General features: G+C 41.2%; 1 protein-coding gene across 1 annotated transcript in view; it reads right to left on the bottom strand.

Annotated features, from left to right (window-relative positions):
* Positions 1-5,359: 5,359 nt before the first annotated feature.
* The window catches only part of tnfaip8l3 (tumor necrosis factor, alpha-induced protein 8-like 3), a 63,561-nt gene continuing 57,271 nt past the window's right edge, over positions 5,360-11,649 (bottom strand). The window contains exon 2 of the mRNA XM_078530230.1: positions 5,360-7,571. Within this exon, the coding sequence (XP_078386356.1) occupies positions 7,006-7,571 (566 nt within the window). The 3' untranslated portion in view covers positions 5,360-7,005. The remainder of the gene's footprint in view (positions 7,572-11,649) is intronic.

The following is an 11,649-nucleotide window of genomic DNA, read 5'->3' as shown; positions in this document are numbered from 1 at the left end:
CAGGGGTATTCAATATTTAGGAAGGACAGACAAATAGGGAAAGGAGGTGGGGTAGCGTTGTTAGTAAAGGAGGAAATCAATGCAACAGTGAGGAAGGATATTGGCTCAGAAAATCATGATGTGGAATCTGTTTAGGTGGAGATAAGAAACACCGAGGAGCAGAAAAGGGTGGGTGTTGTTTATAGGCCCCCAAACAGTAATGGAGATGTAAGGGAAGGCATTAAGCAGGAAATTAGAGATGCATTAAATAAGGGTGCAACTGTAATCATGGGTGACTTTAATCTACGTATAAGAGTGGACAAACCAAACTAGCAGTAATACTGTGGAGGAGGATTTCTTGGAGTGTGTACGTGATGGTTTTTTAGACCAATACATTGAGGAACCAACTAGTGAGTGGGCTATCCTAGACTGGGTATTGTGCAGTGGGAAAGGATTAATTAACAATCTTGTGTATGGTCCCTTGGGGAAGACCGACCATAAGATGATAGAATTGTTCATTAGGATGGAGAGTGAAGAAGTTGAATCCAGAACTATGGTCCTGAATCTAAATAAAGGGAGCTACGAGGGTATGAGTTGACAATGATGGATTGAGGAACCTTATTAAAAGCGTTGACAGTGGATAAGTAATGGCTAATATTTAAGGAACGTATGCATGAATTATAACAATTATTCATTCCTGTCTGCCGCAAAAATAAAACAGGAAAGGTGGCTCAACCATGGCTTACAAAAGAAATTAGGGATAGCATAAGATCCAAAGAGGAGACATATAAAATTGCCAGAAAAAGCAGCTAGCCTGAGGATTGGGAATGGTTTAGAATTCAGCAAAAGTGAACAAAAAGATTGATCAAGACGAGGAAAATGGAATATGAGAGTAAACTTGCAAGGAACATAAAAACTGACTGTACAAGCTTCTATAAATATGTGAAAAGAAAAAGATTAGCGAAGACAAATGTAGGTCCCTAACAGTCAGAAACGGGGGAAATTATAATGGGGAACACAGAAATGGCAGAAGAATTGAACATACATTTTGGTTTTGTCTTCACAAAAGAGAACACAAATAATTTCCCAGAAATGTTAGGGAACCAAGCGTCTAGTGAGAGGGAGGAATTGACGAAAATCAGTATTAGTAAAAAAAAAAATGGTGCTAGAGAAATTAATGTGGTTAAAGGCTGAAAAATCCCCAGGGCCTGATACTTCCCAGAGTGCTAAAGGAAGTGGCCCTGCAAATATTGGATGCATTGGTGGTCATCTTCCAAAATTCTATGGACTCTGGAGCTCCTAAAGATTGGAGGGTGGCAGATGTAACCACACTTTTTAAAAAAGGAGGGAGAGAAAAAAACAGAATTATAGACCAGTTAGCCTAATATCAATAGCGGGGAAAATGCTAGAGTCTATTATAAAAGACGTGGTAACAGAACACTTGGAAAGCATTAATGTGATTGGACAAAATCAGCATGGGTTTATGAAAGGGAAATCATGCTTAACTAATTACTGGAGTTTTTTGAGGATGTAACTAGTAGAATAGATAAGGGAGAACCAGTGGATGTGGTGTATCTGGATTTCAAGAAGGCCCTTGATAAGGTCCCACATAAGAGGCTAGTGGGCAAAATGAAAGCGCGTGGAAATGCGGGTAATATACTGGCATGGATTGAGAATTGGTTGACAGACCGGAAACAGAGAGTGGGAATAAATGGGTCTTTTTTCAGGTGGCAGGAGGTAACTAGTAGTGTACCACAGGGATCAGTTCTTGGGCCCCAGTTATTAATGGTACATATAAATGACTTGGATGAGGGAACCAAATGCAATATTTCCAAGCTTTCTGATGACATAAAACTGGGTAGGGTTGTGAGGAGGATGCAAGGAGGCTTCAGGATGCTTTAGACAAGTGTGTGTGGGCAAGATGGCAGATGCAGTATAATGTGGATAAATGTAAAGTTATACACTTCGGTGTGAAAAGCAGAAAGGCAGAGTATTATTTAAATGGTGATATATTGGGAAATCTGGATGTACAAAGGGATCTGGGTGTCTTTGTACACCAGTTAATGAAAGTAAGCAGGCAGGTGCAACAAGCAATTAGGAAGGCAAATGGTATGTTGGCCTTCATTGCAAGAAGATTTGAGTTCAGAAGTAAGGATGTCTTGCTGCAGTTATACAGGGCCTTGGTGAGACCACACCTGGAGTATTGCGTGCAGTTTTGGTCTCCCTACCTAAGAAAGGATATACTTGCCATACAGGGAGTGCATCGAAGGTTCATTAGGCTGATACCGGGGACGGCAGGACTGTCATATGAGGAGAGATTGGTTTGACTGAGCTTGTATTCACTCGAGTTTAGAAGAATGAGAGGGGATCTGATTGAAACATATAACATTCTAACAGGGCTAGACAGACTGGATGCAGGGAAGATGTTTCTCCTGGTTGGGGAGTCTAGAACCAGGGGCCACAATCTCAGGATACAGGGCAGGCCATTTAGGACTGAGGTGAGGAAACATTTCTTCACTGAGGGTGGTCAACCTGTGGAATTCTCTACCACAGAAGGCTGTGGAGACCAGCTCACTGAGTATATTCAAGAAAGAAATTGATACATTTTTGGATATTAGGGGCATCAAGCGGTATGGAGAGAGAGCGGGAATATGGCGTTGAGATAGAGGATTAACCATGATCATGTTGAATGGCGGAGCAGGCTCAAAGGGCCAAATGGCTACTCCTCCTAGTTTCTATGTTTCTATCTTCCCTCTTACACTTCTTAGCTGTGGTGGCATCCTGCATTATGATGGACCTTGACGCTTCACACATAAGAACATAAGAAATAGGGGCAGAAGTAGGCCATTGATGTTGCTCCAAAAATAGCTTATGGATAAAGTAGCCGTTACTGTCAAATTTATGGCTAATGCATTCACTTCTTTTTGTAGTAGATATCACACTCCATTTGGCTAGTCTGTGACATTGTGCAGATGGGAAATTAAAGGACATGACATCAATTTTTCCAAATGTATCACCATGACCCACTGCTAATTCCTGGGAAACAAATAGAGTGGGAAAGTTTGTTAACCCATCACCTCTGGAACCTGGTTTTGAACACAATTCAGTCAGGCAAGATCAAAGTTTTCCTGATGAAAGATCATCAACCTGTTTCCCTGCACAGCCACTGCCAGATCTGCTGAGCATTTCCAGCATTTTCTGTTCTTGCTTCTGATCTCCAGCATCTGTAGTATTTGACTTTTGTCAAAGATTTTCGTTCTGGTGAAAGGTCATTGACCTGAAACGTTAACTCTGTTTTTCTCTCTCCACAGTCACTTCCTGACCTGCTGAGTATTTACAGCATCTTCTGTTTTTATTTCGTAAAGGGTTTCGTCATAGTTTACAATCAGTTTAGTGGATCCCAATCCAATTCCTAGTGCATGAGACTAGAGCATGCACACACCCTAAGATTTAGCACAGTCAGCACTAATGTGGTAGCTATTATAAATAGGCAGTTGAAGAGGTGTAAAAGGCACATTGATACTACACAAGATCTTTGAGGCTGGATTTGTTAGGCAGTGCAGTTTATCTTTTACCTGACTTGTGAATGACAGATTCTATCACTGAGGCTGCAGTTGAAGAATGTTGCATCACTCAACACTGTCATACCTCATCTTGACCAGGATAAAGCATAAAGCGCAAAATAATCTAAAAAAAATCCGATCCATTTGACTCGCACGAAAGAAAGATCCTTAGCAAATGCATGCATCAGAAGTGATAGGTTCTTGTATTTTGAAAAGTTGCTGTAACTAATAACTAAATTACTGCTAAATTGTGTCTCTAGCATCCAGTGGGAATGGGCTGGCAGCTTTGGACGTAATAACTCTTACAGCATATTACATTTATCAATTTATAGCTCAGTTAAATCTGCACTTGAAAGTGAAGGATGTATTTTGTGAATATAAAGTAGTGAAAAAAAGCTTGCTTTATAAAAATACCCTTTGACTTGATTTCATTTTGTCATGACGAGCTGAATTGCCTTTAGTGAATGGGATATGCCAGTCAAGAAATTTGAAGTTTATTAGTTAACTGAACATTGCTGCAACTGTGAGATACTTTTATCACAGATTATTAGCAAGTTGAAAGATGTTCGTGCTGGGAGGTTTGCTTTCCTATGTCAGCACTTTCAAGCATTCCTGGGTAAAGTATAGAAACACGCAAATGGTAAGCTTCTTCAGCCATTCAGCATTCCCTGCTAGATCAATAGGACATTTCTCCCAGTTTCCAGACCAGCAGGTCCTGTGGTCTCTTGAGTGATTGTCAATCAATGTCATTCAGTACAGTGGATCTGTACCCACTAGGAGCTGGGTTGAAAATGCTCATATTCATTTCACATAGGACCCTCACAGTTAACAGACAAAGGGGCCTTTCATTGCATCAGGCTGCGGTGGATTTCAACTTGGAACCTAAAGGCAAAAAGCCAGTGTTTAAGACACTGTACCACCTTGTTCCTTGTGTGTAATTGCTTTTTTTTCTTCTCTCAAGTTTATATTAGATTGCCAGTGAGGTCAGCAATAAATCAATTTATGCAAATGTTTCATACAATGGAAAAGGGTTGTTACATTTGTTTAAAAAAAAAACTAAAAGGAATGAGGGTTGACACTGATATCAAAGCTGTGTGCTTTAAATGGGGTTTGTATATCACGAGGTTCACTAGAAAAGAATGTGGTAACGTTACTTCTGATAGATGCAGCTCAGTGTTTACATCCATGGTTGTTTATTTGGTGCGAGCTTTACGTTTGCATCTTGCAACTGAAAATCTCTCTGAAGTGGCAGCTTTGGCCAGATGCTACTGACTTTTGGGTGTGGAAGCAAACACAGAAACTACCTTGCCTCCCTCTGAGATTTTTTTCCCCTGGACCTTACTGAGCCTTTTACTCAAACATTTATAGCGATCACCATTCCAAGCTTTCCTCCTTTCGTGCTTTTAATCCTGACTCCAGCAATGCCCTAGAATATGTGCCGGAGAGACATGGAGCAGCACGTTTGGTGAAGGTCACTAGTTGGTGCAAGGTGAGGTATAAATAGCCCCCAGCATCTTTACAAGTACTATTGGCTTCAATGTTTCAGTTGTATTATTGGTAAAGCACGACTTGAAAATTTATAATTATATAGATTCAGCACTTCCTCATAAATGTGGTTAAACGACACCACCAGTATGAGAATACCTGCATAAGAACCCAGTAACTAAACCTACAGACTCGCTGCACCTTGTTGTCCTTTGCTGTACTTGTTTCAGCAGAGATTTCAGCAACCTAGGAAACAGGCTTATTGGATATATGCCAAAGCATTTAAGAATAATTCAAATACAGAGTAGATAGAGAACAAAAGACTAAACATGTGAAGCACGGTTATCTTTAAAATTTCATTTACAATTTCAATACTTGAAAACTAAGATAAAGTTACAGATCATATTATTTACATGACTAAAGACCCTCAGTTGAATTGACAGTTTCCCAGGTTCTTAATATTGGTTTCATTTTTAAACTATTCAGAAACTTACTGACATTTCACTGGAATCTTTAAGTGCTTCTAGCAAAAAGGAAAACCTTGAATACTAAAAGCAGGAAAACAATCCCACTCCTGTTTACCTGATCCAATTACCCCACTTTTGATAACCCACATTCTGATGACAGTATTATCAATGGGTCGGTTTAGGTGAGGGTGAGTGCACCTGTTTATTTATTTTTAACCTGCCGTTGCGCTTTTATTTTAAGGTGCTTTTGTATTCTACACAAAACTTGCACTCAGTTCCAAGAGAGCGATGCTCTGTGCTTATCTCAACGACTTTTACCCTTGGATTTAGGATGTGGTCTCCCTGGATTTGCTGGCCTTCAGTTTTCCACGGAGAACAAACATGCAAAGCAAGGCACCCTTGCCTTTTGAGTTACTGAAACCTGACTTATTATTCTGAAAGCAGAATCCTGGGCCTATGTTTTTTTTGTGTCTAAAATGCTGAGGGGGGCAGTGGATGGGAGCCAGGCTTGTTTCCATAATGGAGGGCACCGACTGACAGACTAGGGCTCCCTCTGCCATCCGCACCCTGTAGAAAAGTGGCTGTACTTCACCAGGTCTGGAGATCATTTTGTGTTACTTAAATGAAGAAAAAAGTAGTTAAAATAGGCGACGGTGCTGCTCCTGTTTACTTGACAGGTGACAATTCCTATGAAATTCTTCACGTTTGTGATGAGTGGCATTATTACTGTTACTCTGGGTTTTGGAACCATGCATCATCGGACTTTGTGTTAGTAAATAGTCTATTTCTCTTTCAGCTTGTTCACGGGTGATTTTTGTTTTAAGTGGAGGATTATAGGGCATTGAGCAGAAAGTGGCGGAAGCACAATCTCATTACAGCTTTTAAAAGGCAACTGGATAAATATCTGAGCATAAGAATCTGAAGGAAAACTGCAGGAGAAATGGCCCAATGAGGATGGCTGTTTCAGAGAACTGGCACAGGTATAATGGGCTGAATGGCCTCCTAAGCTGTAAGTTATTCTCTTCTTTCAAAAAAAAAACTAACGTTTGGCCTAAATTCTTACATTTTCAGTAGTGTTAGAGCAAAATTTTATGGGTTTAGCTCAATCTTCTGAATTTCTATAATACATTTTCCAACTATAGTAGAATTGTTACTTGGATTGAGGTGCTGGGAAATACTTTAACTTCTGAAATAGGCAGTATTATAGTCATCCCTTAATTTGCGAGTGAAAATGTAATTTAAGTTTTTACAAAAAGCTCTTCATGCATGGTGACAGCAGATAATTTACTCCTCCTCCACAGAAACAAAATTGATTCACAAACTGGTTTGTTTTTAAATGCATACACCTACAGTATAACATTCGGAGAAAAGGATTCTCTGCGGCACTCGAGTACAAACAATAGGAATAGACCATCAAACCCTTCAACGATGGTATGGCTGTTCCTTGAAGATCAGCAGGGAGTTAAATGTTTACTTGTATTTTTTCTTTTTGGGGGGGGGGGCCATAAAGTTCAGAGGACCCCTTCATCCAGCAGTTTGTTGACGCCCTCGCAGATTTTCTGCAGGTACTCTTTGTAAACTCCCTCCGGGTTGTACAGATCGGACAGAAACTCCACATCTGCAAAGAGTCTGAAAACGTGATCGATGCGCCCGTGGGATTTGGGGGTGAGGTGACGCTCAATCAGTTCGTGCAGCAAATCCTTACATTCGTTCAGCAGCTCCGCCAGAACGTTTCTGTCAAACGTAAACTCAACCTCATAGAAACTGACGGCCGTCATGGCGGCCTGGTTTAATCTCTTCTTGAATTTATCCACCGTCTCCACTTCGTCCTGGTTAAACTGGTTATTCCTGTAGAGGATCCCAATTTTTAAAGCAATCTTGATCAAATCCTTCAAGACCTTGTGGGCTTCTTTCTTGTCATTTGTGTAATCTCGGGTTACTTTGTACAGCTCGTCCAGGATGTCACTACTTGTGTCGTCAATGAGCATGTTGGCCACTGCCTTGGTGGCCATTTTGCTGAGGATCTTTTTCTGAGCTTGCAAGGCCAAGCTTTTGGAGTTAAACGATTCTGTTCCCCCTGTGAAAATAAAGGAAAAAAAAAATGCAATGATCACACAAGATTTTCATGTGATGACAGTTATATAGTCTCCAGCACAGAAACGGGACATTCTGATCCACTGATTCATGCCGCCAACCTTCCCAGTGATTATCCCCTGTTTATGCCTCCTACTTTTGAACACCCCCACAAGTGGAATAACTCCCCTACATCTACCCTATCGAGCTCCTTCATACTTTCATAGACCTCTGTCAGGTTACCTCTGTCCCTTGCTGGGGGTACCATGGTGGTGGGGGAGGGGGTGGGTGAGGTGGTGGGGTGGGAGAGGAGGGCGGGTGGAATAAAGAGCCCCAGCCTGTTCCATCTTTCCTTATTGTTGTAACAATTTGGTTCTGGTATCATCTTTATACATTTTTTGTGCCCTCTCACAGTGCCTCCATATCCTTCCTGTAATACGAAAAGCAGAATTAAGCAATTGTCAATGCTTAGTGGGGTAGGATTTCTGTACAGCAACAATGCTCCCAGCAGCTCAAGCAGGACATGTGGCCTGAGAAATGCCTGATTTTTAATCTAAGCTAACTGTTACTTGTATCATCCTTCATGCAAGTCTCTGTTTATATTGCCAGCATTTTGTACTCTCACCCACCTGGGGTCCTTTAAGTAAAAAAACAGGACATCCCATTTTTTAAATGAAAATCACTACCTCAATTAATTCTGAATGTTCACAAGCTGTAGTGAGAAATAAGCTCATAGGGCAGAGGGTTTACAGAAGATGGAGGAAATGTTTATATTGCTGGATCAGCTGAATCATTATCTCCCAAAGAACTGACAGGCCACCTGTATAAAAAGGGTTTGGGAGAGTTCAGCAGGCCCGACAGGAGTTTCCTTAAAGAAAGAGCTGTCTGTAAAGTTGCTTCCAGAGCCCTACCTTGGGGCGCAACATTGCACTGTACTGTAAGCTAGGGGATGTAGTGAATCTTTTTGAAAATTAGCTTAAAATTGGTGCTGGGATGAGCATTTAATGCACCCCAGTTGCAATATTTGGTAGCACAAGATGAAAGTAGATGATGCATTGTAGATTAGCTGATGCCAAAGCCTGCCTGTGCATACGCAATATTATGCCATTAAGCCTTATCATCAAGACCTGGTGTACAATTTAGAAACAGCTGAGATCAACTGCTTCCACAAACTCTAGGTCAGGATGGAGGCAGACGCAGATAAGTGCAAGCCATACATGTACAATCAGTCAGATTCACTGTCCCTTCCACTGCTGTGCCTCCACCTCTATCCAGCCTGGCACAGGGATAATTTACAATCTGGGCTAATTTGCTCGTTACAGAGGGGCTGATACTTTGTTCAGCAAACTTAGGCCTTGGCAATTGCTCTTTTCCTATTGACTATCAAAGGTAGCATGGTACATATTTTACTGAACAGTTTGATTCTCCAAAATCTAAGGAGCCACTGATGGCATTTATGTAGTCACTGAACGTAAAACCAAGCCCATGCAAACATAAGAGCAATGTGCAGCGATTCCGTGATGGGAAACACTACAGCATGTAAGGCAATAGCTCCTTCCCAGATGGCAGTCACAATGCTTTCAGTTAGTGCCAATTACCAATGCCAGACTCCTTTGAAAAGGAAGGCAGATTGGAAAGATGGTTTCGTGGAAACCAAGGCTACGCATCCAATGTTATAAAGAATTGTAAACAACCCACAAACTAGGCCTAATTGATCAAAGGCCAACCATTTGAATTCGACCAGAGTGCCAATTGAAAATCAAATCTTTCACTGTTGCAGACGCCTGAATCCTGGAGCAGTGGTATACCTCCCTGCCCAGAAACAGGTTGTAAGTATCCCTAAGTTCTGATGTCTTCCTCCACATCTGTTCCCAGGTTCCCCAGGGACTGTATGTAGCTTTGACTTTGACCGCCCTTCCAGGCACAAGTGCTGTACGATGTTGGGAAAGGTGCCCTGTAATGTCAAATAGAGCAAGCATCCACACTAAGCTCTGGCAGCAGGATTTCCACTTTACCATCCATCAATAGAGGGACTTGGGCAGCTCCACCACTTTACCCCGAGAGACACTTTTCTGTTGTCAGCCACTTCTTGTTGCTATCCAGACCGGTTTGCCACATTCAACCATTTGCCTGGCGTTTGTTTTTAACTAGCTCCTTAAAGAGTACTGGAATTTCCTCTCCTTGCCTTTTAACCCATGAGAAAGTTCCCCGCTGGTCAGCAGATTTCAGCTGGGAACTCTTAGTGAATCTCTAAATATGCCAATCAAGGAAGTTCTGGCCATCAGGGGCGTAGCTGGACACTCATTCCACTGTGCGCTGTTCTCCCTGCTCAAAAGTCAACCTTGAGAAAGATCTACCGTCTAGGCTGACATTGAAAGTGGCCACTAGGGTCAGATGCTGAAGCACTACAAGCTGCTCCCCACCCCAGTAACAATCGTTGCCATCTGGAGAGAAGAGCGGTTTGGAAGAAAGGAGGAAAATTCTGATTTGCCAATCGGGTCATTGGAGGAGGAACAGGTGCCTCAGAGTTCTTGGAGAAAATGGAGATTAGTAATGACATGTTATAAAGACTGGAGAATTGAAATATTCATAAGACACCAGGACTGGCTTGGAATGCATCCAGTAGTCCTCGAGGGAATGAGAATAGAAGTAAAGGAAGCTGTAACTGAATTTTTTGCAGGATTTAATGAAGACAGGAGCAGTACAATAAAAAAAACACTAGCAACTGGAAGTTTTTTTTAAACAAGGCCTGAAGCATTAATATAAAGGAACCAATTAAAGCAAAAAATGCCAAAGACAATACTCATGAACCAATGTTTGTTTTTGAAAGGCAGTTTATAGCTAATTAATAGAAATAAACCCAGGATTGTTTGCTTGGGACCGACTGAGACAGTCTAATGATGTTATTTTAAACTGTTTGATCCATCCTTGTAATTCAAGATTGAATGAAAAAGCAATATGTTTATTAAGGTTTAAAACAACAATATATGCAGCAGTTTAGAGTTTAGCAAGCTTCATCTACTTCAGCTTTGGTTGGATTGTCTGCCTTAGACTGATTGTTGAATTTCTATATTGCTTGATATTAATTGCTAAGGAGGTTTGTATAAAGTTATGAAAATTGATGTAAAATAATAACATTGATTGGGGTGAGGGGATTTTGTCAGGCTGGTAACATGATGCTGGACACTATTATTAAGCGAAAAGGCCAAAGACCAGCGGCACACCCAAGTTACTTCCCACCCTATAAAATTAACTTGCGGGAGCCTGCAGTAGCAGGTCAGATCATCTGGATGGAGACAAGGCCTTCATCTAGTGCACCATACGTGACCTATGTAAATACATGCACTATAGCGTTATACGATTTCACTGCTCCAGGCAAGTCAGTTCAGTCTGGGGATGCACATGATATGAACTCAACACTGAAGAATATTTTTTGATAGTAAATAACAGTGATTAATTAGTATCAATAATATCTATATGCAATAATAAAGGCATATGAGGATTCAAAATATAACAAAATACCAGAAAAAGATTATAGCATTGAAATACTGTGGATGATGGAAACCTGAAATAAAACCGAAAATGATGGTCTGCTGGTATCTGTGGAGAGAAAAGCAGAGTTAACGTTTCGAGTCCGTATGACTCTTCTTTGTAACTCTCTCCAGTTCTCTCTCCAGTTCCGAAGCAGGGTCATATTAGACTCGAAACATTAACTCTGTTTCTCTCTCCACAGAAGCCACCAGACCTGCTGAGTTTTGCCAGCACTTTCTGTTTTTATTTCAGATTACGGCATCAATGATCAATATTTATGAGTAAGACTCATTCTGATAAAATAATGGCAGGTTGTTTGCAAATGTACAGTATGAATGCAGTTGAGGGAGGCCATTGACCTCCCTAATCCATCCAAAAAGGAAGAGCCTGGAGTTCCACATGATGCTATGCAGCCAGATCCAGAACCGGAGTTTCATCCATCATCCCTGGATGCCCTTTCCCTGAGACATTCCACTCTCTACTTCCCTCCGTCGTTACCCCAACACTATTCACTGTTTGGTTTCTGTCAGTTTATTATCCATTTCCAGGTT

Source organism: Cetorhinus maximus, chromosome 26 (assembly GCF_964194155.1).
Source record: "Cetorhinus maximus chromosome 26, sCetMax3.hap1.1, whole genome shotgun sequence".
Lineage (NCBI taxonomy): Eukaryota > Metazoa > Chordata > Chondrichthyes > Lamniformes > Cetorhinidae > Cetorhinus > Cetorhinus maximus.
This window is presented reverse-complemented; position numbering and strand designations above follow the sequence as displayed.